The 24,762-nt window shown below is 43.0% G+C and overlaps 1 protein-coding gene across 6 annotated transcripts in view; it reads left to right on the plus strand.

Annotated features, from left to right (window-relative positions):
- Positions 1-24,079, plus strand: part of LOC106947699 (transcription factor COE3) — a 95,975-nt gene extending 71,896 nt beyond the window's left edge. For 2 of the 6 annotated variants that reach the window (XM_015032880.1, XM_015032881.1), the window contains exons 11-16: positions 11,810-11,898; positions 19,109-19,174; positions 19,346-19,517; positions 21,927-22,112; positions 22,581-22,748; positions 23,989-24,020. In XM_015032880.1, coding sequence (XP_014888366.1) covers positions 11,810-11,898; positions 19,109-19,174; positions 19,346-19,517; positions 21,927-22,112; positions 22,581-22,748; positions 23,989-24,020 — 713 coding nt within the window. Of the gene's footprint in view, positions 1-11,809; positions 11,899-19,108; positions 19,175-19,345; positions 19,518-21,926; positions 22,113-22,580; positions 22,749-23,988 lie in introns of all 6 variants that reach the window. The other 4 variants (XM_015032883.1, XM_015032884.1, XM_015032882.1 and 1 more) reach the window with 3 other exon arrangements.
- The last annotated feature ends 683 nt before the right edge of the window (positions 24,080-24,762 follow it).

Raw genomic sequence — 24,762 nt, forward strand, 5'->3', positions numbered from 1 at the left:
AGCCCCGCCCTTGAGCCACACAAGGCCAAAGCGGGGGGCCCCCCCCCCCCCCCCCCCCCACCCCCCCCAAAAAAAAAAAAAAAAAAAAAAAAAAAAAAAAAAATATCCCAAACCAGACCTTTCCATCCTGCAGCAGCTGTTTCTCATCAAGTCTCCCTTGCTCTCCCTGATGCCCCAAAACTACCACTCCCCCCCTCACCCCACCCGGCCCCAGAAACAGCCGTTGGTCCCCTTCTCCTCCAACCGTGCAGTCTGGCCCAGCTCTCCTGCGTTTAACCTCCCTAGCAGGAGTGGAGCAGAGGCCAACAAGACACCGGGATAATGAAACAGGAGTGTAGTGTGACTGCATAAGTGTATGTGTATGTCTGAAAGTGAATGGAAGTGGGGGAGAAAGTGTGAGTGCAAAAGAGTCTATGCGAGTGTGTGTGTGTGTGTGTGTGTGTGTGTGTGTGTGTGTGTTACTAAACAGCCCTGAGAAGGTGTATAAGTTAAGACATTAATGGCTTCTATAGCACCCTAGTGAAAGTGCCAGGTCCCTTAAGAACAGACCCCATTAGTCACAGAGGCTAAGCGGATTGGGATGATTACCATCAGGTTTTACTGGAGAAATGTGTCCCCTTTCCCTCTATCTTTGTTGATTTTTCTCCCCCCATTCTTCCACTCCGTCTTCCCTGGCTCCTTCTCACTTCCAGTTAGTATTAAGATACAATTACCCCTGGAGGCAATGGTGGTGCAATTGATTAGTGTGGTGAATTAAAAGCGAAAGTCACCAGCAGACAGGTCCAACTCCTTTGCTTCCCTTCTCCCTCAGTGGCTCGCCGTGATTGTGCGACGGTGGAGGGTGAGGCTCGAGCGAACGAAACCGTTAAAAGGCAGCGCAATGCCAGAATTAGGTGCCGCTGATTCCATATGTACAGTAATTGCGAGGTGAAAAGGATGTTAGCTGCTCCTGTCGGAGATTAAAAAGCGAATTGAGTGCGGGGAGAGTGGATTGTGTCTTTAAAAATGAAACAGCTCATTTTAAAACCACAGTTTTTCTTTTTCTTTCACAGCACTTGAACAAATGGCCTTCACACAGAAATAGATCGGAGTTACACGAGCGGGGAAAGCGAGTGCGGCGACGCGGCGCTGTCGAATAAGCACCAAACGTCACCGCAGAGCAACACGTGTATATCGAAAAGTCGAGCCTAACCGTTCACAATGCACTCTGAGGAGTGTGTTGTTTTTTTTTTTTTGTTTTTTTTTTTCTCATGTTGACTCCTCTTTCCCCACCACCCTAATTGTGGAGATTTAACTCGGTCAATTTAAGAAATTATCACAAATTACCAAGAGTCAACACAGAGGAGACTGCAGTCAATTGGAACAGCGGAGGGACACGTCCTCAGTCAGGTTAGCACCCTGGATCGGCTCCAAAACTCACAATCCATTCTCAGAAAGAGAAGATCCTGTAGCGTATGTCAAATAATCCTGTCGGGATTGACTATTGAATGTTTAAAACACTAATGAGACAAACTGACAGACCATATAAAACTTAACTAAGCTGTAGCTGACTGCTTCAAGGAACCTATTTATGTTCTTTAATTGACACTTTTTAAAGGAGTGAGAAGCTATTTTTGTTTGTTTTGCAGCCTTCTAAAAGAGCCTTGTCCCCTGGAGCTTACATGCCTGTCCTCTGTCTAATCCATGTATTGGTTATCCATTGGTCAGGACAGAAGTGGTGGAACCAGCTGTCAGCAAGGTTGTGGAAAATCAAAAGGAGAAAGTTACGGCTGCACCTGAGTCGATATTTTATTTTGCTTTACACTTTATTAGGCACGGAAAACGGCGGCGAAATGGGTTTAATCAAATATCTTAAACAAAAAGTCCCAATTTTAAGCCTCATTTGTTGCCTCCCAACCTTTTTACTGCATACTTATAGAGCTGTGTGAAAGAGCACATCATAAATAAAAATTTGACTGTACAATTCTTCCAATTTAAACTCCTATTGTTTTATATTTATATATTTTTTTTTAATTTTTTTTTTTATCTCAGCCAAGTTTCCATGAAGAACTCCCCTCCAGGGCCAGCGATGATGCAGGCCTGTGGTAATATGGTTCTGCAAGCAGTCCTAACACACTCAGCCGCTATTTATCCTAATCAGTGACATCCACATAACCAGGATTGCTTAAAATGAACCCCTTCCGCGCCCCAGAAAACGCACATTTACCGGGACCCCATTTGTCATGGGTAAATTGAGGGTCAGTAAACTTCGCCTGTATCCTCCAGTGGGGATCCAGGACATGCATCATAACGTTAGGAGAGAATGATTGGCGAAGGCGAGCTGTCACATATTTGTCAGGGGGAAGGGAACATTATTTGCTAATTTCCCAAGCTGGGCACTGACAGGGTGCTTCGTCTTCAGACCTTTGGTGACCAGCATGGCTTCCTGGCTATTAGTACAAGTCAAGTGTTTTTTCTTTTTTTCTTTCCTCCTCTCACTGTAAAGCGGCAGTAATAAGAGCCATTCGTTCGACCTCACAAGACTGCAGCACACTGGGTGAAGGATTCTGGATGAAGCAGATGCCCCCCATACAGAGAGTTGCTCTTGCCAGGCCTTAGTTGTGGCCAGACAGCCTTGAGGGCTGATGGATCACAAAGTTTCCTCGTCAAGGTGACGCTATCGACTCCACTGCACCAAAATCTGACAAAATGGGTATGAGGCAGTCATTCATCAACATAAGGACAAAGGGGTCATGTGTGCTTCACTCAATACCGTTGGAGATCAAGAAATGTCAACCCTGTGAGGGAATAAAAAAGGAAGTGGTTGAGAGTGCCGAAGTGGGTTCTCTATATAGATAAAATGTTTTGCCAAAGTATTCATACCTCGTTAACTTTATTTTTCCATCTTGTCAGAAAGCAACCGCAAACCTTGTTGTGTTCAATAGGAATTTGTATGTGATAGACCAACAGAAAACAGCAAAAAATGCAAAATGTTGAGGTGGAAAAGAAACACGCATTGTTTTTAGAGTACTTTAGAATAAATAATCTGTTAAGATTTAAAGCAGGGTTAGGTTAAAATATCATCATATGAACATAGAAGGATTATTGCAGAAATACATGGACTTCCACCTAAATCCAAAGGTTGGGCAAGTCGAAATTTAATTATTACGGCAGCCAAAAGGCCCGAGGTATCACTAGAGGAGCTGCAAAAATCAACAGCTCACATTGGAGAATCTGTGGACAGGTTGAATATAAGTCGAGTGACAGACACATACCCCAAAAAAGACTTATAGCTGTAATATGAGAGACATGTCATTCTAAATATCGAATCAAAGAATATAAATACAGATCCACACTTTTAATCATAAAAACAAAAGAATCCTATTAATTTTTTGGCTGTAACCTGACAAAAGATAATAAAAAAATATATGGGTATGAAAAGTTTTGCAAGGCAAAGTACATAAACTAAATGTTTTAAATTTATTAAGTCAAAAAAAAAAAAAATAAAAAACATGCATGTACATTGGATTTCCCTGCATCTTAGCAAATAGCCCTTTTTTTTCTCCAAAGCTATAAATAGTGCTATCCAAAAATCAAACACTTCCTGCTCTACTCGTGGAAGGCGGAACAAAATGCAGCGCCGTTCTCGACCCTCCTCTCGCCTGAAAAAAATTAAACAAACAACCAAAGACATCTTTATCGGCACAAATCAGACACAGGGTCCTGTGCCGTCCAGCTGGTGAATTGAGCCTATCCTCTCCGCCCTGCCGGCACTTTGAAGTCCCAGACTTACAAGCTGATTAGATGGAGAGCTTCCTTTTCATTTCCTGTCCTGCAGGGCTGGGTTTGGTACTTCACTAGCGAATGGTCAGTGACGGGGTGTGGCCTACCGAAAGATATGTTATAATCAAAGGCATTCAAGGAGGTATGTAAACAGATCGGCTTCTGAGGAGGACCTGCAAACACACCAAATACTTCATACTCCATTTGTGTATTTAGAATCTGCTCCACGCAGGGTTCTGGAGCCTTTCTCCAAAGCCTATTTTTAAGACGAAAGTCAGCGCAGGAGCGAGAAAGGATGACACAGGCATTTATAAATGTCATCTCCGCAGTGAAATGGGTTGTAACCGGTTGGCACAACAGTTTTAGCATGTGTCAAGGCGTGTTATCCACCAGCCATCGCCGTACCTGCCTGTCTTATTACAACTGCTGGTATTAAGCGCGAGCTCCACAGGAGTGGAGCAGACACTCATTGCCAAGTGAGATGGGCCTGGGCTCGAAGGCCTTGCGAGCTTGTGTGCATCGCGACAAGGTTCCACAGAGGAAGGTCCTTGTGTCCAATTAGAGGGCTGACGTGACACGTGCTCACACTCCCCCACTGTCAGGCAGCTTGTCAGGTAAGCTTTGAGAAGCACACTGTGGCATTATTCCACAGCGTGTTATCAGCAAGTGACCTGTGAAATCCAGCCTCAGGAAATTGATTGAAATAAGTACTCGCGGTTGAGCGTGTATTTTCACCCATTACTTGTTTCTGAAAGTGGTTATCTTTCAGGAACGGGAATAAAAAAAATAAATAAATAAATAATGAAGGTTTTAGTGAGTTTTTTTCTACCAATAAAGAGGGTATGCATTGATTTATTTTTAATTGGGCCCGCTTTTTTTGTTTAACCGTTAGCGGTTTTGTTTGGTAAGGGAAAGTCGTCACCAAGTCGCAGCATTAGTCTTTTGCCACAGGACAGACAGGCAGAATTATGTTCTGTTCTCCTTTCACCGCTTACCCTTCTTGCCCCATTTTCAGGCATGATCCAAACCCGACGGGCTTTAAAGGAACTCCAGCCCCCCGAACGCCCCACCCCCACCCCCCCGCCCCCCATCGCCTCTCCTCCGCTGCCGCTTTTTGATTGAAATTCATCGGCAAGTTTATTGAGAAATGAATGAGGGAGGCAGCGCGGTATTGACTTTGAGAGGAAAACACAACTCATCTTGAATGAGGGGGAAAATTCACCCGTAATTTAGCCGCCATCGATCCATGCCCCGTCCATGTATTGATCTTCATTTTACAATATTAATTTGCGCTTGCAATCAGCTGTGAAGGGAGCCCATTTGATTTCTGCGGGGCCGGTAATGTGCGAGAGTCCACCGGCGTCCTCGGAGAAGAGGCACACGTGCTTTAGGTGTCATCTAAGAGGATTGAACAGGTGTCTCTGGCACCTTTCTAATAACACAGCCGATATGAAGGGAGCTGAAATTATGGATGTGCGATCTGTAACATTGCTCCCTTTTAACCGTGTTAATTACATTTTATCTGTTGCAGGGGCAATATCTGTGGGAGACTGTAACTGTCGAGCTTTTTTCATCTGTATTGGCTCAAAGTTCATGAAATTTCAATGAACATTGATCTGTCTCCATTGATTTATCTTAACTGCAGATCTTTGAAATTTTAATTTCCTGTTCATCTCGAGACTGCTGGAGATGGAATCACTGAGTGGTAACTGGCTGCAGTGGATGGAGATGATATGGTCAGTGTTGAAACAGATGAGGTTTGCTTTGCGTGGGCTTGCTGTGAAAATTTCAATTTGGCTTGGTTTGGTTGATTTATAGGTTGGTTTCCACGTCTGTGTGCATGTTTTCTACTCTTCCGAATGGAACTTACCTATTCTGAGGAGCAGCAGCATGACTTCTGATTTCTTTACTTTCCCTCTTTGCACACCATTCAGTTTTAATTCCTTGACGTCACCATGGAAAAGTTATTCGCCCTTTCTACAGTGCTTTGCAGTAGTATTCAGACCTGAAATGTTTTCCCGTGTTATCATGTTGCAGACAAAAACATCAGAGTATTTTCAAATCTTACAACAGAATCTCAATTGGCTTTCATGTCTAGGTCATTCGGACACATGGACCTGATTTGGTTTGAGCTACATTTTATTGCCGGATGTGTAACATTTTGCCTCAAATAGGCTTTTCTCCAAGATTGCTCTGGATTTATCTTCATCCATTTCCCTATTAGCAATGATCAGCTTCTGCTGCTGAAGAATAGCATATCCGCAGCATGATGCTGCCACCACCCTTTTTCCTGGTTCCTTGTGGGTATGGTGTGTTCAGGGCGATCTGCTGTGTTAGTTTTTGTGCCACTCAGTGTTTTGCATGCACTTACATTTTAGTCTCATCTTACATGAGCAACTTTTTCTGTACGCTTACTTGAAGCAAAACGCTTGACTTTACTCTCGCCACGTTTCCATAAAGAGTGGCAAGAAAAAGCAAATAGCTTTCCTTTCAACAGATCCCCCCCCACCTGAGCTGTGTATCTCTGCAGCTCCTCCAGTTACCGTGGGACTCTTGCCACATCTTGGTAGGTTTGCAGTAGCACCGCAGACTTCCCAACCTAACACTAACTTTTAACAACTTCATCCTTGACCTGCCAGTTGAGTTCATTGCTTTTCCTAATGCTGTTTGCTCACTGATGTTCTCAAACAATCCTCTGAGGCACTCGCAGGAGAGCAAGATTAAATTACATTAATTAATTGGATTAAGTGACCTTTTGAGGAGAGGATTGATTGCATTGGATTTTATTTTGGAGTATCAGAAGAAAGGGGGCTGAATACAAATTCACACGTAACTTTTGAGATTTGAGTTATATTTGGAAAAACTATACTTCTATACATTTTCTTTCGATTTCATGCACTCCTCTGTGTTGGTCTGTTACATTAAGTCTCAATAAAATACATATTTTTTTTTTTTTGGCTGTAACATGATGAACTGAGAAAATTCTCAAGGGCAATGAGTACATAACAAGACACCAAGTAATTCCTGTGGAGTGGTGAATTTCTGCTGGTAGAGGTCATTCTGCGTGATGATAGATCTGCATTCGCGTAACAGACTACAGGTGCCTACGGGGCTTCAGTTTGACAAGTCACAAATGCAATAACACTTGAATGAACTTCTTGCTTGTGCTGTTTATCTGTCTCCCCCTTTCCAACTCCCACTCCACCTCTAATTTGTGTTAAGGGGGGAAAGAAAAAAAAAACTGCTCAATGGTGTAGGAGGAGTGGAGATAAGCTCGAAGCAGTTAAGTATAATTAGCGAAAGTAATAGCTGGCAAATGGCAACAAGGCTAGGTTTTTATCTCCTGGAAAGATAGAGTTATCGTAATAAGCTGTAATGGCTGGCAGGAATGCTAGTACTCTGTGCAGGCTTCCATTCAGGCTCGTAGACTTAACAAGGAACAATTTCCCTTGAATTTACTGCTTTGCTCAAACATTTCCCTATGTTTATACCCTGATACTGTAAGTCAATACACGTGTTCACTCCACTTTCATATAGATTGAGGGCACACACTGCCGTATTGCCATGTAAGCACTTCTGGCTGCCAGCATCGGCCATGTTCTTCTGTTCCCTCAGAGCGGTTACTCATGTCCCATTTCCAGAGAACACGGAGAAGTGAGCAGCAGACCACACTCATATGCCATGTACAAGCGATCCACTCTACATTTTAAGTAAAGTGGCGGTGACCGAGGCTGGTGAAGGACCTCTCGCAGAAAATGAAGGGAAAAGGGGGGGAAAGATTGAGGCGTCAGATCGAAATAAGATTGGGAAGCGTGCATTCCAGGAAAGGAGGAATTCAACTGAAGGCCTGCCACGGCTGCCAGTGCGCATGCGGAGCTGCTCAAAAAGGAGGAAACGATACGGTCGCAGCTGCACGAGGAGTCAGGCATTCCATTTCTTCATATTCTGAAACGTGATCATTCGGTCTCTTGAGAGAATTGCTGAAATAGTCATAAAAAAATATTCTACTTCCCAATCTTCAAGACGGTCCACAGTAAAGTCTGCGCATTTTGCCACTTACCATGCTAATTCTGCTCGCATGTGGCCATAATTCTTTAAGTTATCAGCTGTTCAATTTGAAACATATTTGCTGTCACATTCAGTTAGGAAAATTTCTATCATCCTGGAAATTAAAACACAAAGCATCTCTGATCCAGGCAGGGTGAACAGATATAAGGAGTATAATTGAACAAAACGCGCAACCTGTCGAAATCTGTGCAGAAAATGAGAGAAAATGAAAATTCTATTAGTGTCTAATGTTCCCTCCTCCCCCTCGCCGCACGCTCTTCATCTCTCCGGCAAAGTATTCAAATGCAAGCCCTGCCTTACCTCCCCGTGTCTCTTTTTCTCTAATTATCCATGAGGTCAGTAAGCAAAATGGGGAAGAAGCCAGGAGATCAATACAAATTATCCCTGAGCAAACCAGTGCTGACAGTTTGAATTGCAGCATATGTTTACCCAAAATCAGGCAATTTATCTTAATATCAGGCGAGTAATGCAGCAGGGGTGAGAGGTCACACAATCTCTCCACCTCATAATTACCCGCCTCTAAAACAGGAAAGTGGTATTGATTGGCCGCGGGCCGGGAAGCGGGCGTGACTGGAACGTGCCAGTGACCCCCCCCCCACCCCTCCCGTTCCCCGACACCCACCCTCCCCTATCATACCTCCCATAGTTCTCTCTGTCCCTCCGCCTCCCTTCGGCTAGACTCCCCACCCAGCGCGGGATTTATGGGATGTGTGTGGATGGTTTCGTGTTTCCTCGAAGCGACTCAGAAGTCCTACAGAAGGAGTAAGAATGGGTGAAGGGGGCGAGGGAGTGCAATACCGCTTTCACTGTTTATCATTGGAAGGTCAAGGAGGACTAAACAAATTTTGGCTCTGGATCATCGCACCACTTTATTGCAGCGCAAAGTTTATGAGTGAGAAGGAGCACATGACGAGGTGTCGAGGATTGAAGTAGACCTGGGAGGTGAAGAGAGCAAATGTGTGGAAACGTGCACGTCAATGCAGGAAAACGTAAGGAGAGTGGTCCCAATGATTCTTGTAAAAGCTCAGCGGATGAAAGGAAATCTTTGCACGGAGGATGAAAAAAAAAAAAAAATCTGCGGAGCGGTGCAGCGACTGCACATTTATTGTCCAGATTGAATATAAGTGCTCAGTATATATCATCAGCAGCTCTTACAGGATTATTGACATTGTCTGTGTCTGTCTGCGCCGGTGTTACACGCTCTGACTACAAAACTGTCAACTCATCAACTGACAGCACCGTTTAGCGCTAATGCAAGTCTCCATCAGCTGTCAAAAGCATTTGCATGAAATCAATAGCAGATGGCGGTCTGTGTCACCAATTTCATTACGCCAGGGTTGTTACAAAGATCATCTCCATGATAGATGAGACGGCGACATGCCGGCATGGGGAGATCATGCCTTGTGCTGGAAAACTGGGACTGCACTGAGTCCTGACACCAACTGAGACAAGTTTTAATATATCTTTTCTTTTTTTTGTGGTCTGTCACCAGAGTGTGGTGCCAACTGAGTCCTCCAAATCACATTCATTGCAGTTCTTAGGCCGGCATTTACAGTAGGGCATCATTATCATTGGAAAGACATGTCAAAAAGTCCACCTCTCCTGTTCTCCGTCTCGTTCTGTACTGTACATCTGTCCGGCCGAGTTCCCAGCATGCCTGGCGGGTTCTGCAGGCCCCAGCTGAGGCAGAGGACAGGAGAGCGTGATGTATCACCCTGAGAGAGCCCACTGACAGCCTCTGATGATGGATGGCCTGATTATGGAGTGCTTTTTACACATACACAATTTACATCACACTGAGCAGCGGGGTCTGGCAGGGCCGTCGAGCACATACGCGTTTTCCACGCGGGGCACGGGCGTTCACACGCTTGCATGTGTGCACACGCACGCCTGCACGGGTCTGCCACAGTGCATAAGATAAGGAGGGGAGTGGAAATAACAAAAGAAAAGGGGGCAAATTCCTCACTGCAGCCTTGTCATGTAAGATCAATATGGCAGATCAATCCTTTATTAAGGAGAAGATGGCTTCTCCCCCTACATTCCGAAGCAGACCTTTGTCGTTTTGCGACACATGATGACATGTCAAATCAGATTTCCAGCAGTGTATGTAGCTGTGGCGAGGGGTTTATTCAGGTGTGTCTGCACTGCCGAGTTGAATACCACTGTATTTGTAAGCTGGGTCTGTGCTATCGATTAGAGCCCCCACATTGTCCATGCTTGAGTACATAATTGCTGTTTGACCATGCTTGAGCTGGCAATTACTGTATTCAGCGTTTAGCACAACTGCTGCATGTGTTCAATTGCAAGAACAAGTTTGAATGAATAGGAAATTAGTGTCCATGTCAAACGTTGGCATGGAAATAAAATCCTGAGTCCCATTTCAACCCATAAACCGAAATCTAAGCTCTTGACCCGACATTACTGAGGGGTAGAGCATCCAAATTGGTTCTGTGTTTTATAGAGACAGCTAAGTAGAACAAATTTTTAGCCCTTGATAACAGAACCACACTTTATAACAAAAGGGGTAAAAAAAAAAAGTAAGCAAATTTTTACTCAGCTTACATATTTTTAATGGCACATAAGCACCAATGTTGTCAAGTCTTAAATGGCCCACTATAGTATGTTTAGAATCAGTGCTAAACATTTAAATAATTCACCAGTAATTGTGCAGTGGTATCTAAAAGAAATAAGGCTGTGGATAGCGGTGGGACTAACCCAACTACATGGTCCTTAGGTCATGACTCTTTGTGCTTGAGATCACTTGTTTAAGACCTTTTCCTCCAAAAGCACCAACCTAATAAAGAGCAGCAGGCTTTGTAGCGACCAAAACCCAATCCTAATCCGGTAAAATGTAATTTCTGGTTTAAGATTGCCGGTCAAAGTACTGGTGATGGTCATGGTTAAGTACAAGTGAAGTTACTCAAATGAATAGAAGTCGGTACCATGTCCCAATGAGAGTAGCTCCACAAACTTGAGTGTGTGTGTGTTTCTGTGAAATTGTTGGGGGTTGCGTTCACTTGCTTATACATTCAGCAGGTTCAGCGAGCTGTGTGGTGTTAATGCCGAAATTACATGCTGAGTAATGAGTGATGGGCCAAATTACAGGCTGAACAATGAATAGAGGCAGGCAGCTCTTATTAGTCTCCATAGAAAGCCATTGATTTATGAAGCGCCTTGCTTGGCGGAGTTACTCTCCTGAAAATGATATCTACATTGAGAAGTGATGTTCTCTATTAAGCCATTCTTTCCCCTTTTACACTGCTGTCCTCCTTCCTAACCCTCCTCCCCTCGGCCTCTCTCTGAGTGTACACATGATTGTTTAGAATCAGGCGGAGCTGTAAGGAAACCTTCAATTACCCATTAGGACTGTCAGACATAAAACGCCCGGCTCTCACCAAAGTCTGGGTTATGATTCATTTACTTTGTGCCTCTGATTCATCGCCCAATATGCCTCATGCCCCAGATTACTGTTTGAGGGGTGGGAGAGATTAATGGCTCCATGGGATCTGTCACCGTTTTTCAAGGGCCCAGTGTTGCAGTACAGTTGGTGCAGAAGGGTGAAATGACAGCAACTTACACTAGATCAATGTGTGGACAGTCTTTCACAGATTATTAAAGCTCTGTTAGATTAAAAGAGCCCCGCTACGTAGTTTACTGTAGTCAATATTCCCAAGCAGATAAAAAGGGGGAGGGTCCCTCGAAAGGATTCTTAGGCCGATGTAGGTCATCATGGCTGCTAATGAAATAACACTTGGTGACACAAGTGTCAAAAGGAAACCCCCACCAGAGCTGACGATGTTTCATAAAACATTGTCTCACCCTTGAGTTTTTTTTTTTTTTTTTTTTTTTTTAATTAGGCATTCTGAAATTATTTCTGTACTGTAAACCATCACAAATTTTTCAATTAGTTCCCTCATATCTCTGGCAAAATTAGCCCTCAAATGGGTCTAATCTTTATCTTCCCTTTCCTCTCTTCTAGCCCTCAATGAGCCCACCATCGACTACGGTTTCCAGAGGCTGCAGAAGGTCATCCCCAGACACCCTGGCGATCCTGAGAGATTACCAAAGGTCAGTACATTGTCCTTCCCGAGCAGAGAAACATAGGGTGGTAACGACACAGAGCTCTTCAGGTTCTGAAGGAACAGTTTATATCTTAACCATAGCAGATAACTCTCATGACATCGTTATTTAATATAAATCCAGATTAAGTGTGTTGGTGCTAATCGGCTAGTCCGAGAGGGGCCATCGTCCGTTGTGTATTGGTGACTGTCCTTGGAAGCTCGTTGGGGGACTGGTGCGCCAGCGGTCATTGGGCAAAAGGCAGGGTACACTCTTTACAAGCCACCAGTTCATCACAAGGCAAAAAGAGACAAACTATAGGCAAAGTGAATGTGCGTGGAGCAGTGTGGGAGGAAGGATCAGTAGTCTGGACATCACCCACACATGTAAGGGGATGAACATGCAAACTGGATGAAAAAAGGCCTCGTCCAATACAGAGTATAGATCCTGTACAGTAAAATCATTTTATTGCTGTCCAATTTTCCATATTGATATTGCACACACTAATGCAATGCAGGTCAATAAAATAGCATTTACTTAAGCAGCGGCAATGTTTTTGGGACTGAGGTTGTGTTAAGACCCTACAAGTAAACTTTATTCTTGGCCACTAGCTTCAATCTCCAGGGTCAACTAATCTGGATTTACACAAAATGAAGACACCAAAAGAATTATCCCCTTGAAGTAAGATATTTACTGCCTATAATCTTTTAACAGAACCTCCCTTCAAAAATCCTGAACCATCCATTTAATATCTTGCTAATACTCTGTGACAAATAAACTAAACAACATTTCCATCAACGCAGAGCACTGCGACCCAGAGCGCTAACAGCTTTTACTCCACATATGTGGCTCACCCTCCAACCAGCGTGGTAATGGTATTGGCTTTTTTTTGTGTGTGTGTGTGTCTGTGTGTGTGTGGGGAGAGAGGCGTAAACTCTCTGTGTGGTAAAATAGCTCAATCAGGCGTTTTCCTCTCCAGTAGTCTGTGGAGATGGTAATCTGGTCAGAAACGACGCCTGCACCCTCATTACCCCACTCATGTTTTCCTTTCATTTTCTGCGGCTCGATTTGGTTTAATCTTTTGTTTACAGAACCCTGTGCCGTAAACCTTTCTAGTCTTGCTGCAGCTAATAGACAAAGACTGCATGTTATTATGCTCTGGCTTTTATAATGCTTTGTTTTTTATCTTTAAGTTGAAAGTCACATCAGTTTGGCATGACACATCAATAGGCCAAACTGAAAGAAAGAACTGAGAATTAGCATTAAAACTGAGGTGTTCACATGTCTGTTTTTTTTCATAAATGCTCTCCTGCACAGTCCTTTTGATTCCTTTATTCTTATTTGATTCCTTTGATTCTTTCACTCTTAGTTTCCCACTGATAGAACCTGTGTTTTCTCTAATTGCCACCCCACTAGTAACCATTTTGATGACCAACGCTCCAAATGTGTCAAAAGTAATAATATGACTGATTAGTCAATTCAGGACCCCTCGGCACGCTGTAAAGCGGGGACCACCTCGGAGTTTTAATAATACTGCAGAACCTTTAAAGACCGTATCTATCATATCCCAGCAAGCAACACAACAAAATTATTAATGTCCAACAGACAATTTAATAAAGAACAGAGTGTGATGTTTGACCAAGGCAACCTGGAGAAATGGAACTTCACAGCTAGTCTTTGGCTCAGTATATGAAGTGTTTCAATTAGACCTGGTCCCTGTGGAGACAGGAAGCTGCACCTCGACATGAAATGTTGCTCTAATTTCAGGTGTAAACGTTGACCAAAAGGTGAAGTTCACTTACCTTTCATATCTACAACTATGTCTCCGCTGGCAAGACTGTTTGAGTTTTACAGGGTTTTCAAAAGTTTTCACCCTCTGTTAAAATTAAAGCAGGATAAATAATAATCAAAATATTTTTACACATATTATGTTAAGTATATCTGCACTAAAATCACTTCGAGTAAAAAAAATAAAAAAATAAAAAAATGTTGCAATAACCCGGCTGCATAAGTCGGATTATAAGTATAAACCAATACCTTCTGAAAACTGAATCAGTTTCAGTCTGAAAATTGATACATTAAGTCATTAAGTCTTTAATTCTTCTCTTACAAAACTATTGTTTTATTAATTGGACAGTATGCTTGGACTTCTGGTAATGTTGACAAATTAATTCCCACTTCATTTTGATGTTTTATGATAAAGCTGACTAGTATCTGGTATATTTCCTTCCACTTTGAAAAACGAAAATATGCAGTGCCAACTGAAGCCACCATGTTTCAGTGTGTTGGTTATGTTGTTCATTTGGTGGTGGGTGTTGTCTTTGAGTCAAACTTATCCTTTAGAATTGTGGCCCAAAGTTCAACTTTGGTTTCATCTGACCACTGCATTGAAGATTATTATTATTATTATTATTATTATTATTATTATTGTCATAGAACACAAAATGCTTGGAATAAGTTCCTGCAGTTTCCTTATTTTAATTATTGATGACTGTCTTCCATTTGCCCTTGTGCATAATACATTTTTTGTGCTTTTTTAATGATGGATAATTTTGTGATACGAAATCCTTAACTTCTCAGTGAACCGAAAGATGCAAATGGAAGTGCAATAAAAATCCTTCTAGGGTGGCTGAACTTCAGATTCACTTTAATTAGTATAAGATGTACAAAAAATAAAATTCTTAAATTAAATCAAAAGGCCTTAGGTTAAGGTTGTGAACACCTAAGCAAGAGGGTTATTGCACTTTTTTATTATTATTATTTTAATTTGAAGACAGATATCTTGGCTTTTTACTTCAATTCTATGTGGTGAAAGTTTGTTGTGGTTGCATATTGTTTTATCATCAAAACTTTTGCACATTTTAACAGAGCCGTGTTCCCTTTCGAGAGCCACTGTATATAAACAAAGTCCACATCTTTTCTGCAACCAGAGACACAATGTTACATGGTAACATGGCTTTATTACAGAGAAACCTTGAATACAAAGCATGGCTGGTTGTGGGACAGATTTTGACACTGAGACCGAGATTAGTTTCCTGGGTGAGCGTATACTTAATATAGCACGGTCTCCCGGCCTTTGCATGAAACAATCAGAGAGTGAGATGAAACCCTGCACTCCCAATAAACAACATAAATATTTGATTTGCTCTCTAATGGACCCAAATATGGGGTTCAGGGGGCATGTAAATGATCCCACGAAGTGATTCGTCATTGTTAAGCTTGCCATCTCAGGGTCAGCTCTCGGGGTCAAAAGCACATTCCCAATAAAACAAGCCTGCGGCGGGCCGAGGCTGCCATGCACATTCGGAATGAGAGCAGAAACAGAATATAGAGAACAGCCATTACAGGGTGCAGGTGAGGCAGGGAGACTCTATAAAAAGAAGATAAAGCTGGAGGACGGCACGGTGTGCATTAGCAGAAAGGCAAATCGACACCAAGCCCACTCACCACCTCTATCTGAGCCCCCCCACCCCCCACATCTCCTCCGTTCCCTCCCTCCCATGACTTCACCCTCCAGTTGATAATATTACTGCGCTATTGATTTCCACCAGCCTTCTCCCTGGGACCAGTAAGACACGTGGTAATTGTAAGGAGACAGAAAGCCAATATGGGAGTGCTCATGGATAGCAAGGGATGCACGCTAATATTGTTGCTACACAGAGAAAAAAAGGGGGGGAAGCTGCCTCTGATTGAAGTTTACCTCGTAATTCTAAGACAACATCGCAGATGACAGCCTGACCCTGTGGGAGGAGAGGAGATATAAAAATTCAATGCAAAGTCCAGGGTGAATATGAAAGTAATAAGTGTGAGCAGTCAAGTGATGAGAAAGGAGATTGGTTTGCGGGCATGGCGTTAAGTGAAGAGAGACTTTAGAATTCACCCTCCTTTTTAAGATCTTGTTATAAAACAATTTTCTATTCATAATATAAAAAAGACAATTTATAATACCATTTTGTGCCCTCTGGCAGTAATGGACAAATAGACTGGATATCACATTATATCACACTCAATTTCTCTCCTCTGCAACAAATTAGATTCATTATAAAATTAAAAGTGGAAACTCAATATTGTTTTATTATTAAGCTGATTGCTTTGGATTCTTTTTGTTCCCCCCACCTCCCCAAAATGAGCATAAGCCCATTCTTTTCCAATTCTTTGTGTAATCCACAAGGAGAAAATATTACAAATGTGTTCATGTCAAGCAATTACCCATGTATTTAAATGAATCTCTCTTCCTGTGCTCTTTGAAGTACCTTCATCTAATGGCCCTATGCTTCTAAATGCATTCATTACCTCAGGCTAGAGCTAACAGAGTAATTGCCTTACAGTTTTATAATGGCATTAGCACTCCAAGCTACATAACCTAGGCCCTCTTTTATTAACTGTGATAATATAAATACAACATCCATGTTAATCTAGTGCTTGAAGACTCCTTATTGTTAGATTTTTTTATTTTTTTTATTTTTTTTACAAGACGTCATTTTGGATCTCTTCCCCTCAATTTTATGCCTCGGCAATAACATGAACCGGCTTTTAAATCTTAGGTGATCAGTCATCGGAGCGTTTGTTAGCAGAGCACGAGACCTTTTATGCAGAACAGTCCCAAACAATAGCCGAAATCAGTCACGCATTTGTCACAGAACAGCAGAAATCATTCGAAGCCGTTAATTGTTTCAATTTAACATGGTGTGTTCAGATATGTCTCCATGACAAGAAAGCCAATTACACTTATGCCGGAGCAGCATTTGAGATTTACATGGAAATGCCCTCGGAACGCTATTCCGTGCTAATCGTATTCACAGCATGAGCTGATGCGCATGAAGGCGTCTCGTCAGAAGAAAACAAACTTCCTTCCTTGATTGGGTGCAGCACTTCTCATCATCCGCCGATATGACTAGGTTGCCACTTAAGCATAGCCCCGGCGAGTCAGCTTGGTTAGTTAAGACACCACGCGGTAAACGACAGATTAAGGATGAGAGGCAATATCGTTTTCTCCCCTCCTCTTTCTCTTTTTTTTTCCCAAGCTGTCCTTATGTCACTGCTGCAAAGTACCATATGGACAAGGAGGGAGAGGACGGTTCGCGGAGAATGAAACATGGCTTCCGAATGCGACAGTCTTAATTGCTTTAATTGTTGTTTAAAATTGAGAGCCATGTAGGAGATCTTGAAATATGATAGAATAGATTATTGGTAATTATTAACTGCAGACAAAAAGAAAGGAAACCACTTTATCTCACTCAGCAAGAGAGAGAAAAATCTGTTCTGCCTGATGAGAACACATCAAGACAGCTGGTACTCTCATTTAGTCTACCTGCTTCACGACAACCATAATTCTTTATTTGTATGCAAACTAGATGCATGCAACGTTGAGCATACACACCAATTTCAGAGGTAAATGCCCATTCTAAGAGCCACCCATCCGGTAACTTGGGGTGGATTAAGCGATATGTTTCTATAAGAGAGCATGGCACACGCTGCAAGTGGCTCCTACAGCGATTCATCTTGATAAATCAAGGACGGTGGCTAGCTATGCTCCTTAGGATGAAAGGGGGGCCCCCTTACACACTCTGCGTACACACACTGCATACGCCGTGCCGCGGAGACGCAGGCCAAGTCTTGGAGGCCGCTGTTTGAAGGCGCGAAGGCTGTGTTTACATTCATTTACGGCAGCTGCCGTCTTAATCCCACACTGCCATTGCCAAGTGATGGAACACTTCAGACAAATTACCGAGGCCTGCAAAAGAAAACACAGTGAATGTGGGAAGAAAACAAGCACCATCTGAGATGTTTCTAGTGACAGATTTGCATTGCTTTTAACCGGAGTTCTAACAGCACAGTCGACAAATCTCTGCTCTACAGCAGGTGACAACAAGAGAGCATTTTAAAAAACACACACACACAACAGCAATGACTGCAACTTGCCTTTGTCAGATTAAATGCACTCTTAAGAGGAGGAGAGGGGTTTTTATACAGCAAACTGCCTTCTGTATTATGGAAAACAAAGAGAGCAGCCTGGTTTCTGGAGAGGGATTTAATTGTAAGTGCTGAATTCAAAGAGCCGATAAAGACACACAAATGGGCCAAACCCCACCTAGCCGAAAGCCCAAAACAGAGGGTGTGTGTGTGGTTGACTGGGTGGGGGTGAATGGAGGGTGCGTGGGGGGGTTCGGGATTCGGGGCCAACTCATTTTCACCGTTAAGAGCCAAAGCAACACAGCTAATCCGCATTGTCAAGCGGGGGCAAGCATGCAGACATGGATAAGACCACATCCTGAGCATCCGTGTCCCCAAGGCACGAGCACCCAGCTCTTGCTGGATGGGAAGTCATTTGTGAAGTCCTTTGCAACAGCCAGTCAAAGAGGTTAATTGAAAAATTCCTTAATGTCATTACAACAGAACTAGATTAACCCAGAGCTAATTCACTTTATTGTTCTGAAGAGAGGGGACTCGGCACTGAACTCCGGAGCAAACGTGAAGCTCGGAATCAGGGGTGAGGTGTTGTTTTTAAAGGACTATGCCAGTTTAATTAAGATAGGGAACATTATTCACTGCTCTGCATGGTTGGAAGGAGCAAAATGGTCGTGCTGTATAAATTTACCTCCGGTGCCTCTTAAATCTAGGTGGCTCTTATTTATGTAAACATTTCATAGCACTTTTTAACACTGCTGTTCAGCTCTCCGCGTGTCATACTTATTCTGCATGTGCAGTGACGTCACACATCCCCACTTCCCCCTCAAAAGCAATAACAAAACTAATAGTGGTGTATAGTTTGTTGGATCATCATCTGATGCCTTTGTTTGTTGGTGTTTCAAACTAATTATGATCCCTTCTTTTGAGATTTGTATTGATGGGATGGTAAGGCTCCTTTGTAACATGTTTTCAAGTGCATCAAACATTTTCAGGCCTAAGCACCTAAAAGCCTGGTGCTCTGATGCTCCTTGAACCACTTTCCCACTATTTGGGCCCACTGAATACTGGCATTATTATTTAATTTGAGCTGGACACCAAAACAAACATTTTACACTATTATTTAAGGGATAAGGGATAAAACTGGACTGTTTTGACTTGAATAACCTGTTGCCTGTAGAAACATGTTAATCACTGCAAAAATCTTCCTAAAAGCAGGGGTCTTCTCTTTGGTTTGACAGAGGCCTCAGGCTAAAAAAAAAACTCTGTTGTGGGAGTTGTATTTATTTCCTTTCCCTGTTTCCCTAATCAGGAGGTGTTACTGAAGAGGGCGGCTGATCTCGTCGAAGCCCTATACGGGATGCCCCACAATAATCAGGTACCTCAGAAATCCTCTCGGCGTGTCTGATTTACACATAAAGAATTTTTGATGACATAATTAAGGCCCATATTCAGGACTATATCTGAAGGAATATAGTGCCGCGAGTCAACTCAACAGCCATGTATTATGCATTAAAAAAACCCTTTGCCTTCTTTTTTTGCCTCTCAGGAGATCATTCTGAAGAGGGCAGCTGACATCGCAGAAGCCCTATACAGCGTTCCCCGCAACCACAACCAGATTCCCTCTCTCGCCAACACAGCCTCCCACGGCATGATGGGAGTCAACTCCTTCAGCAGCCAGCTAGCAGTCAACGTGTCAGAGTCACAAGGGAATGACCAAGGTGTGTGATTTGAGGGGGGGGGTTAGCTCCATAACTTAGAGGTGCTCAAAAGGGGGTTGCAGAAGGATTGCAGGTGCTTCTAAGAGGAATACCAAGGGACTTACAAGAATATGGCAAATATGTTCTCCCTTTTGTCGGCTTCAAATAAAAATAACTAATAAAAAATGGCCTAATATTTAAAAAGGGATTAATCCAGCCCGTGAGTCTTCTCTCATTTTTTTTTTAAGAAGGGGTATTATGTATTTCCCAGGCACATAGCAGCATTTCATAACACAATCTATTAATTATGTTACCTTCAGTTGTTATTTTAAAAAATCTTGTATATATCAAACACAGCTTAAAAGAAATCTGACTTTCTAATTTGACACCTTGAATTTGAGCCTCTGTCTCTTTAAGAAGCTCAAATTCTTTCCGACATGCCGCCTTCAGCACGTTATCACAACCGTGCCTTTCAGTTGTGCCGTTTATAACCATCCATATGAGCGTTGGACTGAGAAGTAGTTCATATGATGAGCTCAGCCATACCCAACTTCCACCAGATGTTTGCTAATTGTCGCTGCCGCCAGTGTGGTGGAGCGCAGTGGGGGGCGAGGGGTGCTCTGTGAGGAGGAAGCTCGGCTGGATACCGCGGCTCCAAGGAGGAGCTTTGTGTAAAATAGGCGGTGCTTTGTATGAGCGAGCATTTTAGGCAACCTGAATGGCTGGCAGGGGTGCATGAAAGAATCAAAGCAAAACTCCAGGTATGTTTTCGAACATGATATAAAGCTAAAAAGTAAATATATTTTACACAAAACCCCCCATTTGAATGTGGAACTTGCAGTATGTCTTGATAAAAAAAAAAAACAGAGATGATTTTTTTTCTGGCTGATTCTGTCTTTCATAAGGCTTTGACATGCCAATACTAATTTTAGCCAACTATAATTTTGCTGTACATTATGCAGATATGTAATATACACAGTATTGATATGATATACTATAGATAATGAACAGCATCCAAAATACTTGTCTAGTCTTGTGTCTAGATTAATAAGTATTTATACTCAGAACAGACGTGATGTCATGCCCTGTGTGCGCGAGACAGTGTCTGTAAAACTGCTTTACAGCTAATTTAAAACAAAGAAAATATTATGCAGCTTGCCTCTTAAGCTGTCTTCAGCATCTTATGTTAGCTATCAACAGGATTAGCCAGACTAGGATTATTAAAACAGCCATCTACGTGTGTATTCCCTGTGGAGAATGTGGCCGACATTTTCAACTCCAGCATGATCCATCAGATACAGAGGCTGAAAGCTTAAAAGGATAAAACACTTAAACTTTTCTGACCGTTCAGACTTCTTATTAGCTCCTGAAAGTCTTGCTCTGTCACAGCTTAAAGCTGCAGTAGATATCTTTCATTAAAAAAACAAAACATTATTATTTTTTTTTTACATATTCGTTAAAGTTGCCACTATGTCCTGACAATATAATTTGAGACCAATAGTCTGTGAAAAGAATCTTGTGGTCCTATTGGCATCTGCAGATTTATACCACTTCCTATCAGAAACAACCAGTCAGAGCTAGAAGGAGGGTCCTAGTGCTGTCAATCAAGCTTGTGTACACACTGCTCAATATTGGTGGTTTGCTGCAGCTTTGCTAATGGAGGGTAAACAACTTACTGCTACAGGAAGACCGATTATGTACCGCTGTTACTAGCAGGCACATTCACAACAGGCTATGCGTTGGGAAAGGAGCTGTATTTCGGCAGAGAGCAAGATTTACTGATTGGTCAATCAAGGAGGATCTAAGGCCCTCCTCCTGGCTCTGATTGGTTGCTTCTGATCAGGATTGGCTGTGCAAACAGCAGTAAAACCACAGATAGGAGGCAGAGGAGTTTGACCTTTTTCACTGATTATGTCTCATACTAAGCTGCCACAAAATAATAATTTTAATAAACTCACTGACCCTGAAAATGGACAGTTTTGGCTGTTCTTCACTCAGTAATAGCGTCCACATTTGGGAGTGCTGCTGTATGACCTGTTCACTGACATGGAAAAAAAATAAAATAAAATCTTTGAACAAGTCATCAGCAGATTTCTCAGTGCATCTTTTTTTAGCAACTTTGCATATTGAATGTTATGTAAATTCTGGAAAGATAATAGAAATGTGTTGTTTCAACTTCCTGCCTCTCTTATGCTACTCTACAGTTGTTGTATCGTTTACGTTCTTCATTCAGTAACAGAGGATTTGTCAGTGAAGCTTTGCTAGCGTCTCGATTAAAGAGCTATCTGATCATAGAAACATCACATTTTAATAGAGATCTTGACTGTACCAGTTCATTCCCACTGCCATTTACTTTCAATCACCGGACAATGCCTCAGAAAGAAAGGAATGAATGAATGTCCTTGTGCTTCTTCCATTTGTGTTATCCAGTTGGCTACAGCCGGAACACCAGCAGCGTGTCCCCCAGGGGCTACATCTCCAGCAGCACCCCACAGCAGTCGAGCTACAACACAGTCAGCAACAGCATGAACGGCTACGGCAATGCCGGCATGAACCTGGGTGTGCCAAGCTCCCCGGGGTTCCTCAACGGATCCTCTGCCAACTCCCCATATGGAAGTAAGTAGCATGCCACTCTTGCATGCTGTAGTAGCTCTAAGTTGCTGCTGATTTAATTCCAGCTCCTGCATTCATTCACACCTCTACGAGGCGTTTCTGAAAGGAAAGGGGTGTGTGTGTGGGGGGGATTGGGGGTGAGCGCATTGTTGATGGTGATAATATGTAAGGCTTCATTCACAAAAGCTTGTTTAGTTTCAGGACTTTAGAGAGCACACATGTGGCTTAGAATTGTGGAAATATTAGGTTTACTTCGCCACACGTCACCTGTATTTGTTCAGCCGGACCAAAATGTTGATCATAGGGGCCTGTGAGTACTGATCATGTGTCCCCCACCCCAACCCCTCCCTCCCTGACAGTAACTCTACCCCAGCCTTACCTTAACTGCCCTCTCCCCTCTCAAGCACTACTCACAGCACGTTCTCACTCTCGCCCTCCCTCCTTCCCTTGCCCTCCCTGTCGTCTCCGCAGTTAAACAAAAGAGCGCCTTCGCCCCTGTGGTCCGACCCCAGGCCTCCCCACCCCCCTCCTGCACCAGCGCCAACGGCAACGGACTGCAAGGTGAGCCCCCCTCACCCCCTCATCCCTTCCCTACGGACTACTGGTCAGATACCGCTGCTCAGGCCTCTGTCCGGTTTGGTGAGGGATTAATCATTACAAATATATGCATTTTGACAGGCCAATTTACACCTTTCAGTTCACATTCAGGCACACACTCTTGCAGAGAACATGCCCACACACACACACACACACACACACTCTCACACACACGCAAACAAGACAGCGCAGGTCTGAAAGTGACAGTGCAAATGTTTATGCATACATGCATCCTCGTTGCCCTTACATACAAATGATCCGCTCCGATGTCGCAGGACAAGACCTTCGGCGAATTGTTTTAGTAATTATGTTTATTAGGTTTTGTGCGTGTGTCATGACCAACATGATTGCATTGAAAACAAGCTTAGCTGTAGCGCGTGCCCCAAGATTAATAACATTGGGCTTAATGAAGTGGGAAATTAAAGTTCATCTTGCTACACGTTCATACTTATTAATACATGTGCAGAAATTAATGAGCAATGCCTTGCCATCATCTGCGCTGGCAAACTTAAAAGCATTTCAACCATGACTCTACAAATATACTGCGAGCAATACACTAATACATCATCCTAGCACTTCACTAGTTGCCTAATTGTTAAAACATGTGAAAATACTGAATATATAAACTCTTAGGGCGAGCTACAGTTGCTAATGATATCCAAAGCAGATGGTCTTAGCGCAATAACAGGGAGCTACTTTTGATCTTGCCTAATCTCTATTGGATAATGACGTGAAGGCAAAACTTGAGTCGATGATAAAGAGACGTGGGGGAGGAGGGAGGGCGAGATAAAGGAAGGAAGTCGCAGAAATGAATCCGAGTGGGAGAGACTGAGCCGAGTTGCGGCATTGTGGGAAATGACCGTGTTGTTGCTCCGTCGTCACCACAGCCGGCTCTCCTGGGAGTCTGGGCCACTGTTTGCCATTACCCCGACGGCAGGAGAAATATCACACATAGCAGGAGCGGCGTGCTGAGGGCTGAAATGTCAGAGCAGGAGGGAGGTTAGGGGAGCGTACGGCGACGAGGGCCGGCGGACACGGCAAACACTCGGCAGGCACATGCGCAAACAGGAATATTTAAAGGCTTACATCCACGCACTTGTGCAGCATCAGGTGGCTGGACTCTGAACAAGCACGCACTGACACGCACACTGCACACATGCATGCACTCATTTTTTTTTTCTTTCTTTCAGTTTTGATCAATTTTTAGAATAAATAAAGCCAAATCTGCTGTAACCAACTCAACTAATCTGCTCTCTTGTTCTTTCTTTATCCCCCCCCTCAGCCATGTCCGGCCTGGTTGTCCCTCCAATGTAAATGCACTTTTGTCATCTCGAGCACCAGTCGACACACTACCACTTCACAGGACACTCCCCCCTTGTTCCCAAGCACACTGCAAAATGCTGGTGTAATGTATAGTCAACTGCTCGTTCTGAAGAAAGAAAAAAAAAAGAGATTTCCCCCTCCGCCCCCTTTTCAATGACTTTCAGAACCTGCAGAAAAAAGGATTTAACAAGAACAATATTTTGTTGTTTTGTTTTGTTTTTTTTTTTTCCTGTGGGATTTTATTTTTCTTTACCCTCCCTAACCCACAATTTTATCAACCTTTGATGAGAAAAGGACGCGGGATGATGAAGGATTTATTTTGTATACCTGTCGAGTTGAGCTTCAGCCTCGGACAGCCACTCTCAGTACTGGAAGGGACTCTGTGGACTCACCATCTGGTTGTAAAGTAAAAACACTGATGTACAGTCCATTTGCCAACAAACTTGTTTGCCTCAGTTGTTTCTTTTTTTTTGTTTGTTTGTTTCAACTCTCTTTTAATAGATTCACAACAGTTGTGCGTCTTTATAATGTGACTTTTGTATTTTTATGTGTGAGAAAACTACACAGGGGCCAAGACAGTTTGAATTTCAACTGGAAAAATATATGAAATATATAATTTAGCAAAAGCCGATCATAAAAGTACAATGAATATGAAGTAAAAACAGGATTTCATTTTTTTTTTTTTTTTTTTTCGGGGGGGGGGGGTTATGGGGGGTGGGAGGGGGGGGGGGTG

Source organism: Poecilia latipinna, unplaced genomic scaffold, assembly GCF_001443285.1.
Source record: "Poecilia latipinna isolate Pla-1442-1.1 unplaced genomic scaffold, P_latipinna-1.0 Scaffold252, whole genome shotgun sequence".
Lineage (NCBI taxonomy): Eukaryota > Metazoa > Chordata > Actinopteri > Cyprinodontiformes > Poeciliidae > Poecilia > Poecilia latipinna.